The 14,482-nt window shown below is 33.0% G+C and overlaps 2 protein-coding genes and 1 long non-coding RNA gene across 5 annotated transcripts; 2 read left to right on the forward strand and 1 right to left on the reverse strand.

Moving 5' to 3' along the window:
• Positions 1 to 630: 630 nt before the first annotated feature.
• LOC107420801 (cytoplasmic 60S subunit biogenesis factor REI1 homolog 1) lies at positions 631 to 3,769 on the forward strand. The gene is made up of 5 exons (XM_016029860.4): positions 631 to 879; positions 2,077 to 2,661; positions 2,781 to 2,950; positions 3,077 to 3,295; positions 3,377 to 3,769. The coding sequence occupies exons 1-5, from the start codon at positions 775 to 777 to the stop codon at positions 3,534 to 3,536; spliced, it is 1,239 nt and encodes a 412-aa protein (XP_015885346.1). The 5' UTR covers positions 631 to 774; the 3' UTR covers positions 3,537 to 3,769.
• A 948-nt stretch (positions 3,770 to 4,717) lies between these two features.
• LOC107420802 (uncharacterized) lies at positions 4,718 to 7,934 on the reverse strand. 3 transcript variants are annotated; one of them, XM_060817166.1, is made up of 4 exons: positions 7,764 to 7,934; positions 5,638 to 6,716; positions 5,186 to 5,222; positions 4,718 to 5,065 (listed from the first exon to the last, which is right to left on the reverse strand). In XM_060817166.1, the coding sequence occupies exons 2-3, from the start codon at positions 6,534 to 6,536 to the stop codon at positions 5,186 to 5,188; spliced, it is 936 nt and encodes a 311-aa protein (XP_060673149.1). In that variant the 5' UTR covers positions 6,537 to 6,716; positions 7,764 to 7,934; the 3' UTR covers positions 4,718 to 5,065. The 3 variants fall into 3 exon arrangements, with proteins under 3 accessions (XP_060673149.1, XP_048331380.2, XP_015885347.2); XM_048475423.2 differs by having other exon boundaries at positions 4,718 to 5,093; XM_016029861.4 differs by having other exon boundaries at positions 4,718 to 5,026; positions 7,764 to 7,932.
• A 3,922-nt stretch (positions 7,935 to 11,856) lies between these two features.
• LOC132803869 (uncharacterized) lies at positions 11,857 to 14,338 on the forward strand. Its single transcript, XR_009639115.1, has 3 exons — positions 11,857 to 12,612; positions 12,707 to 14,124; positions 14,215 to 14,338. It is a non-coding gene; the product is annotated as an uncharacterized LOC132803869 (long non-coding RNA).
• The last annotated feature ends 144 nt before the right edge of the window (positions 14,339 to 14,482 follow it).

A 14,482-nucleotide genomic window follows, 5' to 3' on the forward strand; every position in this document is an offset into this window, starting at 1 on the left:
ATAAACATCAAATTAAATACAATTTTTTTATTTATAATTTTAGTTGTTGTTTTTATTTTTTTCTTAGAGAAAATATATAATTATTCAAGATGTTTAAAAAACTATTACAAATTAATTGCCTAAACAAATGGCATTTAAATTTGAGACATTATCCAAACAATTAATAGGTTTGTCATGGATTATCTTGTAGGTACCTTTTATGATAAAGTAACAATAATTGGGAAAGTAAAACACTTATCACATGAGACAATCTCTCGCTTTTTCTTCTTTCCACATTCCCTTCCAATGCCACATTAAAACGCTGCTATCATTGTAGCCACTACTTTTTCCATGTTTGATAATTTTAGGCATTAATCAAATTTTAAATTTAAAAAACAGAAAGTTATTTATTCTAAGCCAATCATAATTTTTTTTTTTTTCTTTTGAAGCCCAGCACAGTAATACTTGAGCCAAGGCCTATATTGAGTGGTGGATCTTTTAATTAGAACCCATTAGGCCTTGAGGCCCATGAGAAAGGAAAGCGTGCCTGACGCATTGGCTTGCGCAAGCTCGAAGTGCCCTTTGGATGGTCGATATATTTTACGCCGTTTCAAACCGACTACAATCTACGAGCCGTCGTATATTCCCTTTCCATTCCCATATAAAAGAAAGAAACGCAGAGTTTAGCCTCCTCTCTCTGCGTCCAAATTCGAAGGAGCTTTTTGGTTCTTTGAATTAATTTTGCTCAAAACAAGGACACAAAAAGAAAAAGAAAAATAACAATAATAAAAGAAAATGCCGGGGCTAACCTGTAACGCTTGCAACAAAGAGTTCAAGGATGATTCGGAGCAAAAGCTCCATTACAAGTCCGAATGGCACCGTTACAATCTCAAGCGCAAGGTTTTTTTCTTTTTTTTCCTTTTTTTTTTTAAAAAAAAATCATAATAATAGCAGCTTTTGATATTTTTCGGTGTTAGGGTTTGATATTTCTATGAAGTTATCAGTGTCTTTGATCTTAATTTTGACGAGGTTTTTAGGTCGATTTTCTGGTTATTATTTATTTATTTGGCTTGTGGGCTTTCGTTTTGTTTCCCTGGAAAAGTTAATGAATTTTAAGTTTTGATAAAATTTGTGAATTCCATTATCTTGGAAGTTAGAAGATGGTCTTGGATTTTTTATGCCAAGAAGATGTTATGGTTCTGCTCTAAAATAACAAAATTGTTAATCCTCTCCTGTGTTAGACTTAACCTTCTCAGGCCAAAAATAAAAAAATAAAAAATAAATAAATAAATAGAAAAAAGAAATAGAAAGTCTGATATCTGATTTAAATCTTCTGGTTTCATTGTTTCTCAATACCTTAGTTCAAAGAAGAGCTTGTTTTAATGTGAGATATATACTTTGAGGGCATCCTTATTCATGTGCATCTGTAATGAAGTTGAGTTGGTTCCTTCTGTATATTTAAGGTCCTAGACCACCATGTGTACTCATGAGATAATTCTTTATGCTCGGGCACTTCTTTGATATATCGATAGACAAGGGTACCATTGATGATGACCTTTTTTGTTGCAGAATAATATATTAGGATGTGAACAACATGTTGTGATATCTGAATATGATATGAATCCTGATTGATTTTTGAATTTATGGATCCATGGAAATAGAGATTAGTTTTATAGATCGTATATGTTTTGGTAGAGAAAAACGTTTGATGTCTCAAACAAGTTTGGATAATGAAATGGGAAGGTAAAAAAAGTGGAGAACAATCGGAATAATTTTCTTTTTCATTTCTTTCCCTCTAGTAAAAATCTCATTATCTATTGAATATTCTTTTGCAGACCCTTCTCTGTACCATTAATGATGTTAAATTTAAATTGAATACCTGTGATGTTATTTATTTTTCTTCGTTTGTTTTTATGATTAATTGATGTTAGAGCTCTATGTAATCTGTTTAACATTCCTTGAATTTTTTCCAACATGTTTGTTGAGCTTGAATAAATTATGAACTATTCTTCTTAACAAATTGGGTAACTGGGGTAATGTTGACATAGATGCTTGTTGAGCTTGAATAACTTGTGATTGTTCTCCTCAAATAATCAGGTAGCTGGGGTACCTGGAGTTACAGAAGCATTATTTCTAGCTAGACAATCTGCCCTTGCTCAGGATAAAAATAAGATTAGTGAAACTCCCATGCTTTACAGCTGTGGTCTTTGTGGGAAAGGATATAGAAGTTCCAAGGCCCATGCTGAGCATCTCAAGTCTCGTAGTCACATTATTAGGGCTTCTCAAGGCACAGATCGTCAGGAGGATGAGAAAGCAATAATTAAGCCACTTCCACGACGTCATGTGAATAGGGTTCCCCCACAAAGAGAGGCTGATAATGAAGAAAGTGAAGAAAGTGAAGATGAGTGGGAGGAGGTAGATCCTGAAGAAGAATTAGTTAGTGAGGCAACACAGTCCTTGACCAATTTAGATGTGGATGGGCATGCTTCTAATGATGACATGGATGACGACGACGATGACGACTATGAGGAGTTGGATCCTTCCTGCTGCTTTATGTGTGATCTAGACCATGATAGCATTGAGAGCTGCATGGTTCACATGCATAAGCAGCATGGTTTTTTCATTCCTGATGTGGAGTATTTGAAAGATCCAAAAGGCCTTCTTACTTTTCTTGGCCTTAAGGTAGTGTCAATTTCACTATCTTTCAGTGTTATGTACTTGTTTCTCCTTATAATTTTTTTTTTTTTTTAAATAATTTTCTTAAAAGATGGTTTGATTTTACTGCTATCTGTTATTGTCAGGTTAAAAGGGATTTCATGTGTCTGTACTGCAACTATAGGTGTCACCCCTTTAGCAGCTTGGAGGCAGTTAGGAAACATATGGTGGCAAAAAGCCATTGTAAAGTACACTATGGTGATGGTGACGATGATGAGGAAGCAGAATTGGAAGAATTTTATGATTATAGCAGCAGGTTTTTCTCCTTAATGTGGATTCAGTTCTGCTAATATCTTTGTTTTCTTGGTACTAAAAAATACAATTTGTTATCACATACGTGTTAGTGTATCAAAAGCTGAGCACTGTTTATCTTTGCTTACAGTTATGTGGATGAGGATGGTAAACAATTAGTGGTATCAGGTGATATGACTGGTGCTGTTGAACTTGGTAGTGGTGGGTCTGAGCTCATAATCACTACAAGATCTAATAATGGAATATCAACCAAAATGCTTGGTTCCCGGGAATTCTTGCGTTATTACCGGCAGAAACCGCGGCCATCACCCATGAATAATGGAGCCATTACAGCTGCATTGGCTTCGAGGTATATATTTAAATCTTACATAGAGGCTTAATTTGTAATAAAAGATAAACAAAAATGAAACTCTGGATCTTTGATTTTCAGGTACAGGAGCATGGGGTTGGCAACTGTTGAGTCGAGGGAGCGGATGGTAAGGATGAAAGTGATCAAGGAAATGAATAGAACAGGGGTTGAGGCCATGCGCTCCAAGATAGGAATGAAGAGCAATGTCATCAGGAATCTACCCAAGAATGTCCCATATTAGTTCTCCATATTAGTATATGAGAGGGAAGTGATTTTCTGAAATTTTAGTTTTATGTTTCACCGGGGTGGTTTCTAGCATCATTAGCATCCTATAGATAATTTGCAAATGCTTTTGGTGTGAGACGGGACTCATCTCTAGCTATCCTTTGTAACTTTGTTAAATTCCTACTTTACCCTGGAACTGAGGCTATGTATTTCTACATTATAATATTTTGAAGCGGCTTACAATCTAAACTTGGCCTATCAATCTGACTAGGTTGAGCTGGGCTGGTGGGCTCTAGGTTTTATATGGGCTCTTTCAGTCCAATCGAAAAGTCTATTCAACGAACGTCGGCTGAGTCTGACAACCCTTCTGACATCAGATGCAAAGAATTGGAATTTGATGGAAACATGAACTAATGTTCTTTTTGGGTGAAGAAACATGGACTAAACAACAAAACTGAAGTGGGTTTCAGGCAATGTCAACCAAGTGTGAACTCGACAAAATGAGATTTTAGAAATCCAATCCATAAGCATCTGCTATTAGAGAATATGGCAAATTGGCAACATGCTATTGAATTTGTCTGCCAGTCTTTTCCATTCCACTTAGGACCCAGATAACAAATAAATATTTTTTTCATATAAAATATAAATCCTAGTCCGCAGAAATATCTAGTACAAATATATATGCCAAACCTGAACGGGTATTGAAAACCAGTGGAATGTATGATTCAGATCTTTAACGCCCATGTAATAGCTTTAGCACTGTGTTCATCTAGGATAGATAAACATTAGTTTGCCCATTTGACTTTACAATCCCTCTAGGATAGATAAACATTAGTTTGCCCATTTGACTTTACGATCCCTTCTTGTGGTCTTCTTGACAAAATTTTAACTTTGGTGATCCAATCGGTTGAAAACTAATCGAGGGCAATGAAAACATTTTTCAACAAAAATGCTATTTTGGCGAATTTAAGCAGAGCCTGGTATGATTTCCAGGACAATACCCATTAAGGAGCAGATTAGGAGATCCATGAAGAAAATACTCAAATAGGAAAAACAGCAACTTTCACCATCTAACAACTGCATTTCAAATTGCTGTAATATTTTTCATGGTTAACTATCTTCCCTAAGCGGTAAAACAAGACCATTTTTATAGTGAGCATAAATATAAAAATAAAAAATGAAAAAAAAAAAAAAAAGTACAAGGAACCAAAGCAGTCACCATATAAAACACAGGGGCACTGAATATCAAGTCCACAAATTCATGTCTAATCTGGACATTGAAGTACAGACTTATCAAAGTCATAATCCAGATGTCAGCTTCTAAAATGTCTTTTAAGAGATCTGAAGCACACATTCCAGTTACTTCACTGCCACAGGAACTCTTCTTCTTCTATGTCTTGCTTTCCCTACTTCTATTCACTGCCAGCAGATTTTATGCAATGTCTTGTATTTGGCTGGCACAAATTACGAAGAAATCGTCTCAAGACACTGCTCTCCAAAGGTGAACTACAGTTGAAAACTCAATGATGAGAGCAGATATATTACCTTGAAATGTAATTTTATATATTAAGACCTATACAAGTTCAAAAAACGTTTACTGCTGTACAGAATAACAAAGCCTTCTCAAAATAGAAAGAATGCAGGCGGTCCATGGAAAAAGCATACCTAATTGTCATAGAAGCGGGAACGCCGTCTTCGGGAACTGAAAACACAAGGATATCAGTAATAAATTATCGCTGAAGTAAATAAACCAGTGAACAGGTTCTTACCGGCACTGTAAACCACATTGAGTATAAAGAATAGGCACTTGTTAAGGTTAATCAAAGTGAAATAGGTATACTTCAGCCAATGCTCTCATCTAAACACATTACTCTATAAGGGTATAGAAGCAGATTTTATGGCATAAGGAAGTTATATTCGACTTTTTTTTTTTTTTGGGTAATAAGGTTGCACTTGCACAGTTGCACCCTATTTGATGTTATCAACATCAGAAATAATTCATGTACAAAAGCAACCGAAAATAGAAAACTTAAAAAGTAAAACTATTAAAGTAATGAAGAAGCCAAAAGACATAGCTTTTCACAAGGAAAATAAAATGCAAGAAGAAAAATTAAGACCTTCGATGGCTGGAGCTACCCCTCGATGGGCCACTTGAGCCCACAAACTCATCATCAGTTTCATCTACCCTATATTCTGGAAATTCTACAGATGTCACAGAACCCTCATCAGAATTCGAATTATCATAACTTGATCTGCGGCTTCCTCTTCTTGTATCACCAACTCTTGTCCGTCTTCTGTTTCTAGAATTTCTGAAATTATCAAACATCTGATACAAGATGCAAGATGTCCACCAGTTACCTTCATCACCAGGGAAGTCTTCAAACTCATCTCCAGTCTCCTCATCACCGTATTCTATAACATAGTCTCCCAAAACCACACCACGTGGGACTTCTGAGTGAATAGTGCTCAGAACATCTATGATATCAGAGGACTGCTGGAAATTCTCCCAGTCAAGCTGCCGAGCAGGATCAATTTTTGAAGGACGTGCATGTGGATGCTCTATTTGAGCATGCTTTTGTAGTTCCGTGTAGGTTCCCATAAATGTACACTGTTCCTCCTCGCAAGAACGTTTCTTCTCATCCAGATGTATTCGGGCGTTGTCAATTATAACCCAACCAGTAACGTCTCCCCTACATAAAGGACAACTTGGTTTGCAGTTGTCTTCTGATGCCATTGGCTCAGTGTTTATCGTATGACTCACTTCTGATGATGAGGATAATGATAAATTGTATGCATTTCTGAAACGATCCAAGCAATTTGAGTGCAAGTGATTTGTATCGCAGACAAAAGGACGGCATCCTTTATCATAAGATGAGCACTGAAGGAGTACACCATTATGAGGGAAATCCAAACATATAGGACAGATTACATCATCCCAATTGGTAATCAATTCAAAATCATCCATGTTGGATATACTGGCTTGATGCCCTCTTTCACCAAAAGGATCTAAGGCCATGACAGGGCTGTTACTTAAAAAGAGTACAAGAACATGGCATGCACCTTGCACTTAGATTCTTAGATTAGAAACACCAATTAAAAGTTGTTAATACCATACACAAACTAACCAATCTTCTAGTTTAGAAAGAGATGCAACAAGCCTTTGATCCTGTATAGCATTCCACAACAGCACACAAGTCTGCAGATGGTAGAAGATAAAAATAATGTCAAGTATAGAAATGATGGAAAAGAAGTTATAAATAAAGAAAATATAAATTGTTGTTCTTGATACACCTTTTGCGAGAGCGTGAAAACCAAGAGCAAAACTTCCAAAGAGATACAATATTTGGGCCAATTATAGTACACTTAAGAGGAAAAACATAATCCAAGAAAAGAAACAAAAATAATAATAATAAAAAAGGTAAATAGTAGATCCATTATTCAACTGTAAACAAGGAAGTAACCCATTCTTTCTTATTGACCAGACAAGAAATGCTACCATTATCAGAAGAAAGTCTAATCAAGCTGCTCCAACAATTTAATGAAAACTCTTATCCTCCAATCCTCTTTATACCTTATTGGACAATAAAATTCGATGTTCTGCTTGATTACTGGAGATAACTAATGACTTGGATGAACTAATAAACGAACAGAACATAAAACATAAATACAGAGTCCCATGTCCTCCTCTTCTCACAGTTAGTTTTCAGCAGCCAAAAAAATGTTAGGGTTATCTGGTCAACTTTTTGATTAAGACGAATGGAGAAAAAAAAAAAGAAAAAAAAAAAAGTCAACAAACACAAAGAGGGATCATATAGAAATATACTGTATACAAGAATCGATAGATTCTAGCTGCTTCAGAACTATCATTTCTAGTCCCAAAAATTATCACCCTAAGCCCCAAGGAGCATCATTAAAGAATACAAGAGATACATACTATGAGCAAAGGTGCATCAACATCGACAAGAACATAAAAAAAATAAAAAATAAAAAATAAAAAATTGATCAATTCACAATCCTGGTTATTAAGTAAAAAAAATCAAAGTAATCAGTAAAACATCTAATACATGACATCACCTAATAAACGACATATAGACAATAAAAATTGGTTTAGAAAACGAAAAGAAAGAAATTTCAAACATGGGTATTCTGTAGAATCAACAAAGACCATATAAATCAACCAAAGATCAAATCTTTCCAGCAAAAACCCACAAACTGAAAGTATGCAAAACAGAGTCTAGCTCACCCAAATATGAAAATCTTGGTCTGGAACAATTGTAAACCCAGGTGGAAGATAAGACCTAACAGAAAGGAGAGACTTTTAGCTGTGAGAGTTTGAGAGAGGTTTTTTACTTTTGGTCTCTCTCTTTGTTATGTTTGTGTTTGTGATGGGGGATTGGTGAGGTCAGTTTCTCAGGAGTAGGTAGGTCCACTATATACCTCTACTCTTTTCTTTTATTTTACTTTTTTTCTTTTCCAAAAAAGGATACAGAGAAAAGGTTAAGGACTACTATGTGATACCCAAAATGACTAAAATGCCCTTCACCATTGACCATACGCCTGTATGTGAGAAAGCCTTCATTTCTGGTATGTGGGAAATGGGAAGTGCCATGGCTGGTTTGCTGTGCTTGATCGAGAAATTCTTTCAATGCCTCCCTCCAGGACTTTGCATTATTATGTTCCTTTGCATGAATAAAAATTATGATATTGAGCTTTTTAGTAACTTTTTATGTCAAAAAGATTTTTTTTAAATTGAATGTTATTAAAATTCAACATTCAGGATTTTTTTTTTTTTTTTTTTTCCCTCCCACTGAACCCCTCAATCCCACAGGCCACATTTTGGAGAAAGCATAGAGTTTGATTAGCATGAATCAAATAATAATTTCTGACAATAAATAATTAATATTTAGTTTTTTTATTTTTTTTATCTTTTATTATTATTATTTTTCTAATGGATCGTTTGTATAAGTTTTTAGTTAATGGCACATTAATAAATTAAACTTTTAAATAATCTGATAAATGTGTTAAAAGTGAGAAAATCATGATTTGGACGGCAGATCTTAAGTTATGAAATTTTGGTAGGAAAATCATTATATAACTATATAATTGGTTAGCAGATCCTCATATCTGATATCATCGTTGTACAGAATAATAAATGAATAAAATAGACTGAGCTATGCATAAAATAATTTTTAATTAATTTTCAGCAGAAAAAAAAAATTAGTTAATCTACCGCCAAAACAAAAATATCCGTTTAAACAATGAAAAATAAAATGAAGGGTGATTGTCAATTGAGTACAGTGTTTTTGGTCATACAACCTTTTATTTTTAAATTTTTTTTTTAATTTCTTTTAAAGTATATTTGGTAGATAGAAATAGGAGAAGGAATGTAATAACTATTCCATAAGATTAAATAAATTTATATTTAATAAGATTATATATTAAATAATATATATTTTATAGAGACCAATTATTATTTTTTTATTTTAAAGGATCTCTATTTCTTATCAAAACTTAAGAAATAATCATTACTGAATCCAAATATAGTAAATGTTTTATTGTAAAGTAAATATGGTAACTATAAAATTGTTAATTCTTAAAAATCTTTAATTTGATGTATTATCTATTTAAAATATGTAAATAACAAAATTTTAAAAATCACATAAAAATAGAAATATATAATAGATTAAATTTTAAAATAATAAATTATATATTTAGTTAAACATAAACAAAATTTTTAAATAAAATATAAAGAAACATAATTAATTTTTTTTTTCTAACCATTAAATCAAAGTCATTAACATAACCAAGCAAATAAAAAATAATTAGTGATTTCTTTTATTTATATTTTATTTTTTAAAATAACTATTTTTATTTCTTTAGAAATAATTATTCCTTACATTAAATGTAACATTAAAATAAACAGCCGATTATTTGGAAAAGTCAAAAAAAGAAAAAAAAAGAAAAAAAAAAGTCAAGTTACTTTATTGGCATGATGTCAACTACTGATTTTCCTTGTTATTTTACTTAAATAATTGCACTTCTGTTTAGACAAGGAAAAAAAGAAAGTTAATATACCATACTAGTTTAATCATACACTGAAAAATCGTGTCATCGAAAAACCAGGAAAAAAAAAAAAAAAAAAGCATAAACTCTAATAGTTCAGATCTCTAAGTTTGATCTAAAATATCCAAAATAAAATGATGAATATTTACTTTTTTTTTTTTTTTTTTTTTTTGCTTCAAAATGATGAATTTTTACTGTACGAAGAACTTTTCAAACTTCAAATATTTGATCCAAAATCATGATTTTTAGAGAGAGAAAGAGAGGTGGAACTCTTATGGTTCCCGAAGTGGTGAGTTATGTGGATATATCATGACCACGTGTTCCACGAGCAAGAAGACCAAATCTATGCTCTTATACTCTACATCTAGGGATGTCAATTTGTCCCGCCCATCCCCGAAATCGCGGTGCACCGTCCCTAATGGGGCGGTTTTTCCCCGCAAAAACGGAGTGACGGGGTGGATTTGGGCTTACTCTCTTAGACCCGAAGCGGGGATGGGCCGGGACCGGGTATTAAAGACTCCGGCCCGAACCCGGCCCGTATATATTATCTTTTTTTTTTTAATATTTTGAAAATTAAAATTAAACTCATTTAATTATTCCTTCCTTTCTCCTAGCCCGAGCCGACCCTAAACACACACAAACACATTCCTCTCACTGTCTCACACAAACTCAGCTCAAGCATCCACCACCATCTCCCTCAGCTCTCTCATCTCTCTGCTTAGTTAGTCCAGCTCCAGTAGTTGTAGTGCTGCCGACAGTCCATCTCCGATCTCCCTTAGCAGTCAGCTCCAGCAGTGCCGCCACCACCATCTCCGGTCTCCCTCAGCTCTCTCAGCCGATTCTTCTTTACAGCCACGGCCACCACCGAAGGTTTGCCATTTTTTTTTTTTTGCTTCCTTACGTGTTGTTTGATTGCTGAGAAATATTGAGGAAAGGTCGAAACTGATATGAATTGCAATGGGTTTTTCCATTTTCTTTTTGCTGGTTATGGTGTGATTTTAGAAGGTGAAATTGCATAGGCTTTATTGCTGAGAAATATTGAGGAAAGGTCGAAACTGATATGAATTGCAATGGGTTTTTCCATTTTCTTTTTGCTGGTTATGGATGTGATTTTAGAAGGTGAAATTGCATAGGCTTTATTGCTGAGAAATATTGAAGAAAGGTCGAAACTGATATGAATTGCAATGGGTTTTTTTATTTTCTTTTTGCTGGTTATGGATGTGATTTTAGAAGGTGAAATTGCATTGCTAAAGCCTTTGTTTGGATTGATGCAAAATTTTTCCCTCAAACTTGCTTAAGTGGCTTGTTACTTTCACGCAGCTTTTAAGAGTATGCGGTACATAAGCACCCATTCTCTTCAACCAGTTCATAAAAAAGCTTTGTTCTGTAAATACTGCTCCCCACTGGATAAGATGAAAATCTGATACTTCCCTAGTTAATTATTCTTCCAAAATTTTGTCAGTTGGGAGGACTTCCGTTCTCGTCATCTTGTTCTGGTCAAATGCAAACACAAAAGATAAATGTTGTATGGCTATTGGCTAAAAAAAAATTAAGAAAAAACTATACAGAAATAGCCTAATAATAATATTATATATATATATATGTATATTGTTTTTGGCAAATGAAAAGTGAAGAAGCTGATGACCCACCAATAGAAACAAACACCATATTAAATTGCCATGCATTATGAGAAAAATTTATATGGGATAAAATGTGGCACCGCAATAAATCACCACGTATACCCATCATTCAATTTCAAAAATGCATTTTATTTGACTTTTTCCTATTTTAACTTTAGCTTTATTTTTTATGTAAAAAAATTGACTTTCTTTTTGTCTTCATCTCTCCCACGTACGCCTTTTATTGCATGCCTCTTATGAACAAAACCTCTGCGTTATTGCATTGTATATAGCAATTATCTTAAGGATTGAAAACTTGGACAAAATTCCTTAAATAGGCTATTCAATCATAGTTTCAAATTAACTTAAATTATGGAAAGTTTCTGAAAGTTTTTCTTTAGATTAAACTAAAACATATTTTTGTTTCTGCTTCCATCCTTTGAAGGTCTTATTTTAAAGGCATTCCCCTATGTGTAGATATTAATTGCTGAAAACATGGATTAACTCTCACCATCTTCTGTTTCTATTTATTTATATACATATATATATATATATATATATTTATATTTTAATGGTATCAACACATTAATCTAATTGTCTTGTCTTTCAATTTTTGTTTTTTTTTACTTTTTTTATTTTTTTTAAGGTAAATTATGGCAGAAGCTAGTGGTTCGACAATTGGAAGCACTCCACATGACAAGGATCAATCATCATCAACACCTTTTAGCGACAATTCGACTCCAATTAGTACTCCTCAAGAAATACCTAGTCAAGAAGATATAAACCAAACTTCGATAGAGGTATGTGACGAGGATAGTAGTCAAGTAATTGGAAAAAGAAAATTGATTTCGGTTGTGTGGAATCATTTTAAAAAGGTAAAGATAGATGGGGTGGATAAGGCCGTATGTAACTATTGTAGTAAGAAACTAGGAGGAGGGAGTAGAAATGGAACAAGAGAAATGGAACAAGACATTTGCATGATCATTTTAAAAGGTGTCCTCTTCGAACACAAAAGGATATTAGGCAAGCAATTTTGAATCCTACTAAAGATGTCGGTGGGAAAGTTAAAGTTAGTACATATACGTTTGACCAAGAGAATGCCAGAAAAGAGCTTGCAAACATGATTGTTTTGCATGAATACCCTCTTTCAATAGTGGAACATTATGGGTTTAGGAGGTTTATAAATACGGTTCAACCATTGTTTAAAGCGGTTTCTCGTAATACAATTAGAAATGATATTTTTAAATTATATGATTACGAAAAATCCAAAACAATGGAGTTGTTAGAGAAGAATTATGGTAGAGTTGCAATTACTACGGATATGTGGACATCTAACCAAAATAGAGGATTCATGGCTATTACGGCACATTTCATTGATGATGGTTGGATACTTCAAAGTCGAATTATAAGGTACTTTATAAGTTTATATATTAAATTTCATATTTATTGGATTGTTTTATGTATTTAGTTTATTATAACTATTTATTATTATTATTTTTTGTAGGTTTGTATATGTGCCTTGTCCACATACTTCTGAGGTTCTTTGCAATGTTTTTATGGATTGCATATTGGATTGGAATATAGATGGTAAGCTTTCTACTTTGACCTTAGACAATTGTAGCACAAATGATGCTTTGGTCAATCTTCTTTTGGATAAGCTTCCTAATTCTTCATTTTTGTTAAAAGGTCAATTTTTTCATATGCGGTGTGGTGCACATATATTGAATTTGATTGTGAAAGATGGTTTGGAAATAATTTGTGGAAGTATTGAAAAAATTCGTGAAAGTGTTTATTTTTTGACATCAACACCAAAAAGAGAGGAAAAATTCTTAGAATGTGTTCGTCAATTGAAAATTTCTTGTGATAAGAAGTTGGTTCTTGATTGTAAAACTAGGTGAAATTCTACATATTTGATGCTTGCTACTGCTTTGAAATATAGGACTGTTTTTCCTCGTTTGAAACAACGAGAGTCACTATATAAATGTTTGCCTAGTGATCAAGATTGGGATTTAGCCAAAGAGGTTTGTGAAAGGCTAGAGTTGTTTTATGAAATGACTGAAATATTTTCAGGAACAAAGTATCCTACAGCTAATCTTTTTTTCCCACACATTTGTGAGATTAGGATGTCAATTTGTGATTGGCTAACATCTTCTTGTGAGGAAATTAGATTGATGGCCGCGGGTATGATATCTAAATTTAAAAAATATTGGAGTGAAACACATGGAATAATGGCTGTAGCAACTCTTTTAGATCCAAGGTATAAAATGAAAGTGATAGAATATTATTTTCCTTTGATTTATGGGGATGAAAGTGTGCATAAGATAGCCATTATACGTCAAATTTGCTATGATTTAGTGAAGGAGTATCAATCAAAACGCAATTTGAGTGCAAATGTTCCAAATGTTTTATCTTCTCAATCCAATATGACTCCATCTGGAAAAAAAGATCGTTTGGCAAAATTTGATTTGTTTGTTTCTAGCACTACTAATCTTGATAATGTAAAATCTGAACTTGATCGTTATTTGGAGGAGCCGGTTTTGCCTAGATCTAATGACTTTGACATATTGGCATGGTGGAAAGTAAATGCAATGAAGTATCCTACTTTGCATAATATTGCAAGAGATATTTTAGCCATTCCAGTATCAACTGTTGCATCTGAGTCTGCATTCAGTACCAGTGGAAGAATTGTGAGTCCACATTGAAGTAGACTTCATCCTAAAACTTTAGAAGCTTTGATGTGTGCACAAGATTGGTTATGGGCTGAAATTAATGGTATGAAAAATTAAATTTTATATTTTTTTGTGTTAAATAATTTTTGTATTTATTGTTAACTAATTAATCTCATTTTTGTTAGCTTCATCTTCTTCACCGTATGTTGGAGCTTGTTCTTCTACTATGAGTGACATAGAAATTGATGAGGAGGTAAATTGAATTTATTTATTACAAAAAATGTTTATATTAAATTGTTTAAAATTTTTTGATATTATTTAATATTTTTGTCTATTTTTGTAGCAATCAACTCTTACGGAACATTCTTTCATGGAGACTTAAGGAAATGAGAAGTAAAACTTTATTATGTGTGCATGTGTATTTTTATAAATTTTATGTTTATGTATTTAGATTATATTATATTGTATTTTTTGAGAATGTATGTTATTAAAATTATAAATTTGAACTTTGATATCTTTTATTGTATTTTTATTATATTTTTGGTCATTTTATTTATATTTTGCTTATAGAAGAAATTTTTTTAATATAAATTTATCAAAAGAAATTATAT

The sequence above is a fragment of the Ziziphus jujuba genome, chromosome 5, assembly GCF_031755915.1.
Source record: "Ziziphus jujuba cultivar Dongzao chromosome 5, ASM3175591v1".
Classification (NCBI taxonomy): domain Eukaryota; kingdom Viridiplantae; phylum Streptophyta; class Magnoliopsida; order Rosales; family Rhamnaceae; genus Ziziphus; species Ziziphus jujuba.